A 13,993-nucleotide genomic window follows, 5' to 3' on the forward strand; every position below is an offset into this window, starting at 1 on the left:
GCAGCAGTGTGACACAGGCTGTACTTGGTAAGCCCAGGAATGCCCAGTCTTCTTTCTGACCCATGGAAATTTCTTGGCTTCTTTTTCACAGGACTGCAGGAATTAATCAACCCTACAAGCACGTTTTTTCTATTGACCCTCTACAGGGTAATTGCACTGTTGTATAACGGATCAGGGAGACAAATTCCAGCTCTCTTTGCCAGTGTCAGGTACAATAAACACAGTAACTAGTAGAGTAACTGCAATTTTTGTTGTATTACTCCCACACACATATCTACAAGAGATACCCCTTAGAGCAAAACAGCAATGGAAGCAGCTGTACATCATTTCAGGTGCCACTTGGATGCACAGGCTTTGCAAAAACATTTTGGGCAGGAGGTGAGCTGCAGTCATTCAGATAGGATGTGGGATCAGAGATCATTCAGAGGAGGCAGATGCTGTCAGACATGTTCAGGAAGTCCTGCAGGTGAGCACAGCTTTGCCGACGCAGGGTGCTACGACATTCACTGGTGTCTGGGATTTTCTCTACCCAGGCTTGTGCATCAAGGAAGTACTGCATCCTGAGTGAAAATGGGACAAGTAAAGAAGGTGAGTCATTATTGCTGACATGGAGCAATGAGAAAGCATGATCCCCAAGATGCTGCATCCCTCCACTGAGACACCTCTGAAATCACAAGTTATGCTAGCCAAGAAATTTGCCTGAAATTTAGTTTCACCAGCAGGTTCACTGAGCTTTGGATAAAGTTTGGGAAGTGTCAGTGCCAAGCTGGGACAAACATGGCTGTACTTGTATTTTGGGTGTGTCAGGTAACCTTGGGGTAAAGTTGCTGTTGGGGTTCTCCAGAGTGGCACAAAAGGCCCCAGTGCACATCAGTGTGACACAGTGAGAGGGAGACACACAGTTTCAACAGAGTATCCCAAAATGTTTCCCAATTTTCCGTGCTGAGAAGCCATGTAACTTCGAGTGTTTTGCAACTGGATTGGACAAGACTTTGGAGGTTACACCTCTTCCAGGAGACCCCAGTCTTTAGCAAGCTTCTGTTGAACCAGGCCCCTGACTTAGGCACTCACTTTGGTGTCATATAGAAATGGAGATGGGACTTTTTAAGCTTTTAGGAGGCGGCGCTCACAATTTGATGGAGGCCTCCCACCTAGAAGCTTTCAGAGGCACTACCTTTCTCCAGTTCTGTGAAGGGAAATGAAACATTTAAGATGTCTTCCTCCCTGAATATTTGAGTGTCAGACTAAATCCCCACTCAGATAAATTCCATTTTTTTCATTAAAGTGTGATAATGAGAAATGAGAAGGATATGCTATTCACATGCATGATATAACAGCAACTTTGAGAGCTGCTTTTACACATGGTCCCAACTCTTTTCTTTTTCAAACACAGGAGCTGTTTAAGGCATCACAGTAGATGGACCGTGTAGCTTTTCCCAGTCTCCTTTTCTAGCTGTGAGTTTTTAACCCAATGGAGTTAGGGTCAGATTTGATTCTGAGAAGTCTGGGAACCAAGCTCTGCACAGATACATGAGCTGATAGATTTGGGTGGCTCAGCTGTTCCCCGCAGCTACCCTTTTGCCTATGGGGTGGAACTCTGCATTTTAGTAAATTCAGCAGAATCAGTCTCTGAGGTATTTAGTCCTGCCCTTTGCTCTCTGGAGGTATTCTTATGGATTGAGTATCCTCTGGATTTATGGTCCATAATATCAGCCTCTGCTGCTCAGAAGCCATTACACTTACTTGTTGTTGCAATCAACTGTTTTCCCATCTTTTCCCATCAGGAGGTACCGTTTGCCAGGGACCATGTTTAACTTGCACGTAGAGCGTGTTAGGAACTGACGGTGGGCACCCACTTGGATGCTTTCATCAGCAGCTGGGGAACAAGAAGAGAAAACCCAATTAACTTTTCCAGTAAAGTAGAACTGTATCCCACAGGACACAACCCCTTTGGATCATTTGCCCCACTGCTAAGACAAAGTAATATTTCACTTGGGAGTTGTGGTTTGACATGGGGATAAATGGCCATGTTATGGTAGGACACGTTTCCCTTAGCATTACGTGACAAAAAATGAATCGCTTTTGCCTTAGTTTGTTGTCTTGACCTCTGCAGTAGTTATTGAAGAAGCTGATTTGCTATAGACCTTAGGACCTTTCCGACCTTATGGAGTTTGTTTAAATCTCAGAGATTGAAGGAAAAAACAAGGAAAATAGAAAATGTGCTTGTCTCTATTTGAGGTTTCTCAGGCTCAGAGGGGTCTTATAAGCTAGCGTACTAGATGGAAGTATCTTGTGGATCAACAACACAGCAGACAGTACTAAAATCTCACTCTCCTTAGTACCTCTGACCTGAACTTCACTGATGTAGCCTTTATGATATTCCCTCTAAATCCAATGCATAGGACATGCTCTTGGTGATCTCCATGTTAAAGTAACTTAGAAGATTCTGATCTGGATTCTGGCCCAGAAGATTATTCATTCAGAACTGCATTTTCCACTACAGAAGTGAGCATTCAAGGCAGATGAGATGGCTGCTCAGGTAGTGCAATGACATGAGAGCTGGAAAGATGCTTATTCATCAGACCAGCCTCAGGTGATGAGGATGCTGTGTTGTTTAATTACAACAACAATTTTCAAAGTCCATTTGGGGGCAGGGGATGCAAATAACAGCAATATTCTAATTGATTACTGTCTTTCAAACTATAATTTGAAATGTCACACACAACCATGGTGACAAATTCAACATTAAATCAGCTTAAATTGCAGGTAAGGCCTCACAGTCTTTCTGTCACTTAACAAAAACTTGTGCAGCTTCTGTTCTCCAAAGTATTGTATTACAAGTGTAGAAAGTCTAGTTTTCCAAATAAAACCAAAAAAGTAGAATAAAAACCTGACGTAGATTATTTTAACATTAATAAGATTTCAGAGAATTTGACATGGACTGCTAATCTGTCAAACCTTTAAGAACCTTACCTACTTCCTAGTTAAAACTTATATTAATTTTACAAAAGCTACTTATTCATCTGCATTTTTCCAAACAATAATAAGTACTGAAGGTTTTGTCATATAAACCAAGACCTTTTTGTTGTTCCTATCTTAAATGGTGGACTGAATTTTCATTTTGTTTATGGAATGCAAAGATGGATCAGAACTACTTGAGAAAATGATGATGTTATGCCTCACATTCATTGGGCTTAAATTACCAAGGTGTTTCTTCGTTCATATGCTTCCCAAGTGGCCTAATACAGTTCAGACTGTAGCGATCGTAAGCATTTGTGTTACCTTAACAGATTATTGCATAATTTCAATTCTAGATCTCCAATTAAAAAAAAATAAATAAAACTTTTCAAAGCATCCAAGAACAATGTAAAGGAAACAATTACTTCAAGTTTTAGAATCTATAATGAGAAATAAAAAACTGAGAGGGGGGGAAAAAGGAAAGAGAGTACAAAAAAAGGCTTCTGTGCTATTTCACACGGGCTATACTTTTGCTCTGAAGGCTCCTAAAGGATTCACAGGACAGCATAAATACTAGCCATCTAAAACACATGCACAAATTCTATTATTAATCAAAGTAATCCAAGAACAACGTATCTGCAAATGTCTCTTTTGCTAACTCCCAAACACAAATAAGTGTTTCCAACTGTCTTCTGAACCAACCCTTTATTTCAAGAATTGATACTGAATAATGACGGAGTCCAGAGAATGAGATTTTACCCTACTAATTCTCACCTACCCTTGGTGATGGCAACAGAGGCCAACATCACTCAAAAGAGCCACAGAGAATACAAAAGATAACCCTAGTTCAATCACAAGCCGATTTGGGCACACCACCTTGCTTTTTCTTTATAATTGTGGCTTTGTGCCTCCTGCCAGCCTTTCCTAAAGTTGCTGAAAGCTTACTGATGCTCAGAAACTGCATCAGACAAAACAAACCAGAGGGGATTTTTAAGTATGTAGAAATGGGAGAAGACATATTTTCCTTTCAACTTCACATTCAAAGGATGTTTCTCTCAGCTACTGAGAAACAAAATTTTTCCAATGCATGTTTCCAAGTTGTGAGTACAAATGCATTGGGACCCAGAGCTCTAAGTCTTTTAAATCCTATAGGTATTCTGAGGAGATTAGAGAAACTTTCCTTCAGGATACCATAATCTCCCATAGCCAGTATTTTGATCACTAGAAACATTATTTCCCTGCATAGGGAAAGCCCTGGGTATGTCAGATGCTCTCTATGGACTCACAAAGATTGGACCTGATTTCTGACAGGAGCTGAACATTGGGAACAGATCACAAGTTGTGTGCCATAAAGTACTGTGTGGCATTGCCAGTCTCAGCAAAGATCGATGGGATGAGTTAATTATTCTGTTCCAGACAGAGAAGAATTAAAAACCTTTGAAGTCACTTTTTAAAAGAATCTCTGGCTGACAAACTCAAAACTGGCAACTGTGTGATACCAAAGTGGCTGAAATCTGAGATGTCATGAGAACTTCCCCAGAAATTACTTTGAAGAGTATCAGTCTCCACTGATGCTGCTGATTAAGTTCACATGGGGGTGGCTGTTATGGCAGGCCTGCAAAAGGGCATTGCCTAAGAGCTGTGGAAATCTTTGCACTGCATTTAAAGAAATAGGAAGTTTTCTTTGTTATCACAGTTATTAAATCAAAGTTGTAGAAGTTCTGCTGTCTTCGCTGGCTTCAGGCAAGTCATTGTGGACAACAGCCTGTTCTGCAAGCCTTACAATTGCTTAATAATTGAGTAATAAGCACTTTAAATCTTCATCTATATCAGAACAGAGGTCAGTGGATACGTCTACACTAGAAAAAATATGGATCTATCAGCAGTTTATAAAGTGACCTATTTGAGGCAGAAGACCTAATATCTACAGAATGCATGTTTTTCAAAGGGTTTATCTTAGACTAGCTCTAGTTTGAGCCACAGACTCCATACATCTGGAGTGTGTCTTCTAGTTTGGTTTTCATCCAAGAGGATCAAAGCTCTTGTGCTCTGGGATTGCACAATGTGGACCCAAAAACTACCCCTGAGCTGAACTGAACAATGAGGCAACTAGACCAAATGAACCTTGCAATAAAGCAATCTTCTTGAAAGCCTAGTGTAGAAGTGTATTTGTCCCTACTTGCTGCAGCAAAAGAAGGTATCTGCATGGCTGATACTGGCTAAAATTTAATCAACCTGGTTTTCCTACAGCAGTCAAACATTTTGATACTTACTGGCTTTAAGGATTCTGTGCATTTTGGCCTCATAGTAATCAAAAACATTCTTCTTTGTATTGTTAAGGATCTCCACCTCGTACACTGCAACAGACACCAGGCAGAAACATGAAATTGCATCCAAAGACTAAAAAAATAGGTATGGTTTTACCAAGTGTCTCTACAGAGGCCACTGTACCATCTATTCACGAATCATGAGAGTATGAAAGACAACAGGATAGTAATCCTGTATATTTAATATGCTTTTAGGAGCTCAGCTATTAATCAAGACCTTCTAGATTTGTATTCCTTTTCTGTAATTTTTCAGGGAATCTCTTCTATAGTTAGCTTTCCACTCTTTTCCCTGTCCTTCTGTTAGAATCTAACTTACCAAAGCTGCTCAACCACTTCAGTAAGTTTTACTTCCAATTTTCCATCCAAAGAAAAGGTCAGAAAGGCAAATTAAAAAAGGAGAAAATATTTACCCAGCTCTTCAGAAGGAGCTGCTGAGCTATGGCATGCTCTGTAAAGCCTACTCTTTTTCTACATCCTGTAACATGAGGGATGTAGAGGAAGGTGGTACTCACACCATGTTTTTATTCTAAACTCTGTAACATAGTGTTATCCACCCTTTTTTTCCCCCCAGAATTCCACTTCTCAAGCCTTTGCCTTCCATTTCACACCCCTGGTGGCTACAGTAGCAGATGCCTTCATTTCATCTTCTCAGCTTGTAAGCTACATACAGAAACCCTACTCAACTGAGGAGAGGTCTGGGCATACAAAACTACAAATTTATCCTTATTAATAAGGGCTATGTCTAAACTAAATTGACAGTTGCCTGTCATGCCTTACCATAATCTGCAGTAGGTTGGTAGCAGACAAAAGTAGACCGTGTGGTTTGTGTTATAGCTTTATTGAAAGTTGATCTTTGTCTTGGGCAGGGACCTGGAGCAAAGAAAATAAGTGATATTTCTGTCTCTGCAGACATGGATATGGAGATATAGTTTACACATTCACACAACAATGTAACAGAACATAAAATGACAGAACAACTTTCTTAGAGGTGTGGTAGAGGGATTTTACATATGCATGCACATATTCATATATTGCATTCAGCTACCAAAAGATCAATTTCCCTCAATTTGACGCCAAACATACTAGAGGATCCATTGTGTCCTATATTATGCATTAGGATAATTGTAATGGTCCTTCCTGGGGTTAACAATTGCCATGTATTGGCTCCCAGAAGTAACCATCTTCTTTTAGACCAGCCTACGGTTAGTTATTCCTTACCTTCTGCACACTGGCAAACATCGGCGTGGCACACCTTTGCAAGCATGGCACTGTGCTTGGGAGCACTGTAGAATACACTGCACTTTCTGTCTACAGAGAAGAAACAAAAGGCTTGTCTCACAGTGCTGAGGTGAAAAAACCTGTACAGTAGAATCTATATTTGCAGCCCAACTTTTCTCCCTGGTCCAGAGAGAGCAGAGCATTCAGGGATCAGATGCTCATCAGCAGTCCACAAAGACCTATAGTTTAGGCACCTAGAGCACAAGGATCACCTTCTCTTTCAGCTGGGCAACAGTTTGTGAGGTTTTTTGTTTAGTCTGGGTAAATTTTGGGGGGGCTTTTTTTTTTTTAAGTTGCACTCTTCTGTTCAACATCCCCCCCGGCCCCCTTTTTTTTAATTCCCTGTGAAAAGCTTCTCTCTTAAAAACATCTTTAAATCAGAACTACAGTGAGCGCTCCACTGTTCCAGAGGAAGAACATAGGATCACCAATAGTTCATAGTTTAAACCTAGTATAAACCATCTTGGACCTTTCAGTTTAGGCAAAGTAGAGATTTCACCTAATTTTCCAATATTGTTTGCATAACTCTGGCAAATGGGGATTATTTGTATTTAATGTTCATTGAATGGGGAACAAGACTGGCTTTCCCAGCAAGCACAGTACATAAATGAAAGCTCTAAGGCTGCCTATCTTAGATGCATAAAAAGACAGCATAACTGAAAACAAAATGTGAGTGGAAAATGCTTAAAAGCACTATGAGAAACAGGAACTCAGGCAACCTGATTTAAAAATCCTTGAGAGTAAAAGTTCTTATTTTCAGTTCATTTGCAATATCACACTCTTCCTGAGAAGATGTCTATTTAGATAATTTTAAGTCACAACAGTGAAAGACAGTATGCAAAGCAGGTTATTTTATCACTTGACAAAATCATGTGAGTTCACACACTACATCAAAATCACCTTTCTATAGACTGGAGGAGTTTTTTGAGGGTCTCTCTCTCAAGCAGTTATGCATAATTTTTCTGTGCCCTTACCAGGATTGTAAAAATCATAAAGGATGGCATTTGCTGGCTGAACCAACCCCATGGGATTGATTTGCTTTGCCCCAAATGATATACAGTCTGGGTCTGGTCCTCTTGTGAGCTGGAGGAAAAAGGAACAATAGTTTTTATGAGAAAACTAATTATCTCTTCTCAGTCAGTGCCTTATTCATTTGTGCCTGTGCTAGTTGTTGAACACTTGTTTCTGATGGATTAGGTGAGATAATACTTATATCTGTACCCTCAACCTGAATAAGCCTTTTCCTTCCATGATTTTACCGGGAGGTTTTGTGCATGAGCTAAGACAGATAAAAGCAGATATGTAAGATATATGCAGGATTTGTTCACCTGCAGCTGCCTGATCTGAACACACATCATTGCTACTTTGGGGGTTACTTTTTAACTTTTCCCTAAAGCCACCTTTTCAGAAAGGAAGGAAGGGAGGGAAGGAAGGGAGGGAAGGAAAGAAAGACAGACAGATCACTGCCCCACGTGTGCTTCCTCCAAGGCCATCCTGCTTTGGCTGTGGAGGTGATGCAACTGAAGTAGGTGTAGGATGGAGTCATTATCCAAAATACTGGGAAATATTGGAAAATATACACAGAAACTATGGGTCTTGATGCTTACATTTGTTTATCACTATGTGGGTCTTGATCTTGGCATTCAAGATGTCCAAATAGAATTAACAAGATCACTGGTTAACACTTTTGTTAATCGTGTAATCATAGATGAAAAGCATTCCTTCTGACTAGAGAGGGAGAAGATTTCTCCTTTTATTTGGGCCAATGGTCAAATCTCAAATAACTACTTATACTGGAACATAAAAAGGTGGAAGATGCAGGTGTGCATTTCCCTTCTTTCCTCCTCTGTTCTTTCAACTGAGCCATGCATAATAATGTATGACAAAAATTACAGAATGGTAGTGGAGTGTAAAAAATACAATCATTAGCTTTTTTAAAAAAAGCCTATATGCTATCTGAAATGTCAGGGATTCAAAAACCATTGGGTTGGCTTACCTCACCAAAGTAGAGCAAAACCCTTCCTCCCTTGTACTCATAGTGCTGAATGTACTGGTCTGAAGCTGTCACCAACTGCAGGAAATCAAAGAAACAAATAAATCAGAACAAAACCCTGGCAAAACAGGAATACCTTTGTGACCACCCTCTATATTCTGGTTTGCTTTGTTCAGCCATTTGCTTTATTCTGTCCTCTTTCTTCCTCCCTAAAGGAGACAGTCCCTTCGATCACGGAAGTGGGCAAAACTCCCTCAACTGAGCAGGCTCTAGAACCCAAACCCTCCACATTTTCAGAGCACTGTGTCCTCCCATATCCTTGTGACTGTGCCCTGTCTCCTCTAAGAGACATACTTGTCTTTCCTCCTGCAAGCACAGGGTGCTCTGTCCTGCCACCTTGCAGGACAACAGTGCCGGGGGGACAGCAATATATGTTAAGGACAGGCACATATTTGAGTGCCCTGCTGAGCCTTGCCCTAAATTTTGTTACAAGGAACTAGGAAGGCTGAACTCTGTTCATCACAAGTTTTACATTTGTTGTATATATTCAGCAAATATTTTATAAGAACAAGAATAATGAAAATCTATCTATCCAAAAATCTGTTTTCTCTTGTTTATTCTATGGACTTTGGAAAGACTTTGAAAGACAAATTTTCTAGGATGTTTACAAAAGATTACACAGAAGGATGTGTTACTAACCTGTTCAAGATCCTTTGTGTCAGGCTCCAAGCCACTCAGGAGAGTGAGATCAACCAGCGACATCTTTGGTGCCTTGGAACCTGTGGACCTTTATAAGGGAGATGGTCAGCAGTGAACATCTACACTGAACAGCCAGGTTGCTTTAAAGAGTTGGCTCTTCAGGCTTGCTAATCGTGAACCAAAACATTCTGCTTCATTTTGCTTTCCTAAGTGAATTTTATTTTGAAAATTAGCTGCCTACTTCATTAGGAGTCATGAGGCAAAATGAGTCATCTTAACTAGTCAAATAATCATCCAAAACCCAGGAGTCTTGCCTGAGCTTTTCATATAGGCTTTCTTTATAGCTGATAGGCAGAAACAATCAACTGCAAAGGACATTTCATCCCACCTTAAAAGCACTGTTGAAGACAGAGAGGTAAACAACACTGACCAAGTGTCTGTTCTCTATCACCTAGTGAGGGGAGATATGAAATTTATTGCAATTCCTAATGGACTAAGTCAAATTTATGTCATCTTTGCTGTCTGAGGCAAAAATCCTCATTGCTGTAACTATCTGCTATTCATGTGTATATATTTATATTAAATTTATATTTGTATTTATATTTTATATATATAAAATATAGAGATATATGATTTCCAATCTTTCTGCTTTCACCTTCCCAAAAATCAGGTAGTTGTGTCATTCCTGGAAAATGAAGTTGCTCTGCTCTCACACAGGATGCCTTGACATGGGGTGTTTTACATACACTTAGTGGTACTTCAGAAAATTTTATTTGGGCACCCTTCTTTTCCCATAAGGGATGTATCACAGGGTAAAGAAGAAGAATGGTGATGTAGTTTATGCCTTCAGTTTTAATTTCATGTCTTAACTATAACAAAGGGAGCTTCATATTATTGTTTAAGCCTCGTGCTAACACTCAACAGTATGCTGTGGATTACCGGGTCTGGTAGTTGATAAATGTTACTTAGCAATTACTGGGGAAAATGATGCTTCAGCAAATACACAATTCACTGAATATCTATTTAATGAGGAGGAGTGAAACTTGGGAATTAGGGTAACTTCAGTCCTCTCCTGCCATTGTTCATGCCACTGTCTTGGAGAGGGGATAAAATCACTGTCTTCAAGGCTTTGCCAAAATTCAGTGGAAAACCAAAATTCTACTGTTGAGTAAAACCTGCTTCTGCTGCCTTGCACCTCTCTAGAAGGGGAATCCAGAATAGTCACCAGTTTGTGCTTCTGAGACCCATGTCAGACTATGAAACAGAGCAAAGACAGTTGTTTCAGTGTTATTCTGCAATGGGAGGATTGCTTTCTTACTACCTCTGCCCTTGCTAATTTCTAGATTGTCACAGCAGGAAAACCCTTCTACCTCCTCTGCTCTCTCAGATAGTAGTAGACATTTATATATATATTTTTTTTTTTTTGTAGGTCAGAATATGAGTATAACAAGCAAGGTGGGAGGAGTCTCGCCCTCTTTTCGGTCCATGCTTCTGACCAGGATGGTTCCCGCTCCCTGACTGCTGATATCAGGCCCTCCTGCTGGTTCGCGCGTCTGTTTACCCGGGGACGTGAGCACATTCCTGTTAATTCCTTTTTCCCTCTTGCTGGGAGGTTTTCTTTGGGGAGGGGGTTTGGTTGGTTTGGAGTTTCACCTGTTAGCTGGGGCGACCTCGGTGAGCCTGTTGTTGTTTTCTGTCACTATGTGCTATTTCATAGTCTGTGTTAAGCTCTCCTCTTCTCTGTATAAATATAAAAACCTCACTGTGTCTAAAGCCTCATTTCTGCTGTTTTCCCTCTCTCCTGCTCTGGGAGTGGACTTTTTGACTGGGTACCAGGCAGTTGGCATTTTGCCAGCTCAAACTATAACATTCTTTTGGAATTAACATCCTTCCAGACAGTAGTGAATCTCTGTAAATGTGTTACTACTGTATTACAGTTGTATTTATTTAATAAAAGACTTCTTTCAAATGATTACCCTGATGGGCACTTTAGAGTCTCCTCAGAGTCTGATGAGGCAGAATCTGCAGTGGAAATTTAAAGTCTGTGTAAGCCACATAAACCTCACACATTGTGTACAAATCTTTTCTCCTGCCATGGGAAAGAGGAGATAGACTCATAGTGTATGCAGGTTCACAGAAAATCACCAGGTTGGATGTTAAGTTTGTGGATATGAACAAGGTGAACAAGGAGAATTGCAAACAATTTAAGAGCTGATCTTGCAGACCTACCTGACACAGACTTTGTACCGCAGCGATTCTGCTTTACTGGGAGTGATCACATCCCTTTTTCTTCTGCCGTGGATATCAAACCACTCTATTTCAGACAGGGCCTCAAATGTGCTATTTTCTGCAGCAATCAAGTCCTCCTCATCATTTTCATCTGAGTATTCATCTTTTAGAGGTGAGAGACATGATTAGCCATGCATAAATTTGCCTGAGGACATGGTAATTTGGCTTCTTCTGGTTCAATGATAAATATCAGTTGGCAGTCATGCCATCATTGTGGGTTTTATAAAAGTTTGCTGTACACATCTTAGTATTTCCAATTCACTCAGAGCTAGAATTTCAGAGATAACTATAGTAAGAATAATCTAGCTAAGAATGGGGTTTAGGCTATGCATAAATTTGTAAAGGACAATCCCTCCCTCCAAAAGTTAACTATTCAAGTGGGAAAAAAAAACAGATAGGCAGAGACGAATGAAAACATACTTCAGGGGATGGAAAGTACATTATTGCTCTTATGAAAAACCTATGAGAGATCTGCCTCAAAGAGTTTTAAGGCCATGTGGTAGGCCCCTTATTAGCCAGGGATCTCAGCTGAGCTTTCCCTTCTATGAAGAGAGTTCACCTCCCATTCTTCAAGGAGAGTTTCTTGTAGTACCTGTGTAACTCTGAAGAACCTGCTGCACCTGCAGTCACTCAAATGGTTATTATGCTATTTAAAAGTAATAATAAGCTAAATGAAAAATAGCTAGGCAAAGTTCAGGGGCTTCCCTCTTCTTGTTTCATTTATTTGTTCCCACTTTCCAAGGCATAAATCCATGAAGTATCATTAGCAGCTGCCTAAACATGTCACCTTTGACACCCAACCACTGCCCTTTTCACTCACCAGAGTACTTAATGCTTCCTTCCATTTCCACCGTCAAAATCAAATCATTGCACGTATTGTTCTTCAGCTCAGAAGACCAGTACAGCTTTAATATCTGAGATGAACACACAAACAGCAATACACTAAAACTATAATTGAAATGACAAGAGATTTACTCATCCAGGAGTTCAACAAACGTTGATGAGAGATGGAAGTCTGGAGAAAAGGACCAATCTCCCAGAGGCACAGACTGGTCATAGAGGACTGTCATGGGTATAAGCAGGTCCCATGAGAAACTCACAAATGGTGTGGGACATCTTTGAGATAACTCTCCATTCCCAACAACAAAGAGGTCTTTCAAACTCCAGCTGTCTCTGTCAGCATTGACATGTCATAGATTTAATAAAGACAGGAAAAATTGACTGCCCATAAGAGCAGGCTTTATGCCATGAATTTTAGAAATTTGGAGGTAGGAACACAAAGGTTGACATCATGGCAAGTAATTTTTCACTCCTTTTTCAACAAGGGATTAAAAGAACTCTAGATGGACACTGGCTTTTTGAATTTGCAACTTACACTCATTGTCCCATTTCCTCTGCCGTGTACAGATACTTCAAGTTTTCTCCCAAGTTCAAACTGCAAACCAAGGGGAAAAAAAAAATCTTCACTCAGCATTTGATCTGTTGTTTTCCTGTCATCTTGACAGTCTTCTATGCCTTTACCCCTCCAAACTGGGAAAGGGAAAACTTTTAGCTATGAAATTATGAGAGACCTCAAGTGTCATAAGATTTTAAATATGCTGAGCTGGTACATCTTACTCCACTGTTTTAGGACCCCATAGGCATATTTTATCAACTTCACTCTCCCCTCTGTGTAGACTGGATTTGATATTTTCACCGTTTGCAGCACATTGAACGTCAGAATATTCCCCTTCTTTCTCATTCCCTAGCAAGACCTGGTCTTCTGGCTGCTCTTCACTGTTGGGGGAGATTCACATCACCAAAGTCCTTGAAGAAGGAGGAAAGCACCTCTAAAGTGTGCTGCTAAGCCCTTGTTGTTTATTTTAGCTTTAAAAAGATTCTTTTGTTTTACAGATTAAATTATTTAATGGTATTATAAGCCAGTTATATCATGGTTACTTAACATGAAAAAATCTAGGCCAGATGATCCAGTTTCTCCAGTTTCAGGAAAAAAAGTTTGAAACTATTGAAAAGATCCTTGTGTACCTCTATCTGCTTCTGAAACTCTTCATTGCTATCAGTCAGAATAATTGTGTAGTCATTTTGCCTTCCAGGTGTTCCCAGTTGGACAGTCAGGTCAGTGGAAGCAGTGTTCAGTGTCTGTATGCTGTATGCTGACAGAGCTTCTAAGGCCACCACTGTGTCCTAGGTGAGAAAGAAATATAAGAAAACCCCAACAATTATGCCAGGTTGTTTCAACAACATGTTGGATCACATTATCAGTCATCTTGAACTATTCAGTTTTATGCTTTTTGTTGCTTTGAAGTTCTGTACCTGTCTTTTCCTACCTGCACAGACTATTAATTTTATTCCCCAGATTCTTCTTTTAGCAATAAAATTGTTGAACCACTGGAGTTCTGACCTTAGATTATCATAAATCTTCATTAAGAAAAAGAATCTTCTTTCCTGG

The 13,993-nt window shown here is 40.1% G+C and overlaps 1 protein-coding gene across 2 annotated transcripts in view; it reads right to left on the reverse strand.

Annotated features, from left to right (window-relative positions):
• Window positions 1-236: 236 nt before the first annotated feature.
• The window catches only part of LOC139670493 (complement C4-A-like), a 44,723-nt gene continuing 30,966 nt past the window's right edge, over window positions 237-13,993 (reverse strand). For both annotated transcript variants that reach the window (XM_071552305.1, XM_071552296.1), the window contains 12 exons: window positions 13,570-13,728; window positions 12,920-12,979; window positions 12,365-12,458; window positions 11,485-11,647; window positions 9,256-9,343; window positions 8,560-8,634; window positions 7,538-7,646; window positions 6,504-6,593; window positions 6,063-6,155; window positions 5,232-5,315; window positions 1,744-1,876; window positions 237-560 (listed from right to left, as the gene is read on the reverse strand). In XM_071552305.1, the coding sequence (XP_071408406.1) occupies window positions 422-560; window positions 1,744-1,876; window positions 5,232-5,315; window positions 6,063-6,155; window positions 6,504-6,593; window positions 7,538-7,646; window positions 8,560-8,634; window positions 9,256-9,343; window positions 11,485-11,647; window positions 12,365-12,458; window positions 12,920-12,979; window positions 13,570-13,728 (1,287 nt within the window). In that variant the 3' untranslated portion in view covers window positions 237-421. The remainder of the gene's footprint in view (window positions 561-1,743; window positions 1,877-5,231; window positions 5,316-6,062; window positions 6,156-6,503; window positions 6,594-7,537; window positions 7,647-8,559; window positions 8,635-9,255; window positions 9,344-11,484; window positions 11,648-12,364; window positions 12,459-12,919; window positions 12,980-13,569; window positions 13,729-13,993) is intronic.

Source organism: Pithys albifrons, chromosome 1 (assembly GCF_047495875.1).
Source record: "Pithys albifrons albifrons isolate INPA30051 chromosome 1, PitAlb_v1, whole genome shotgun sequence".
Taxonomy (NCBI): domain Eukaryota; kingdom Metazoa; phylum Chordata; class Aves; order Passeriformes; family Thamnophilidae; genus Pithys; species Pithys albifrons.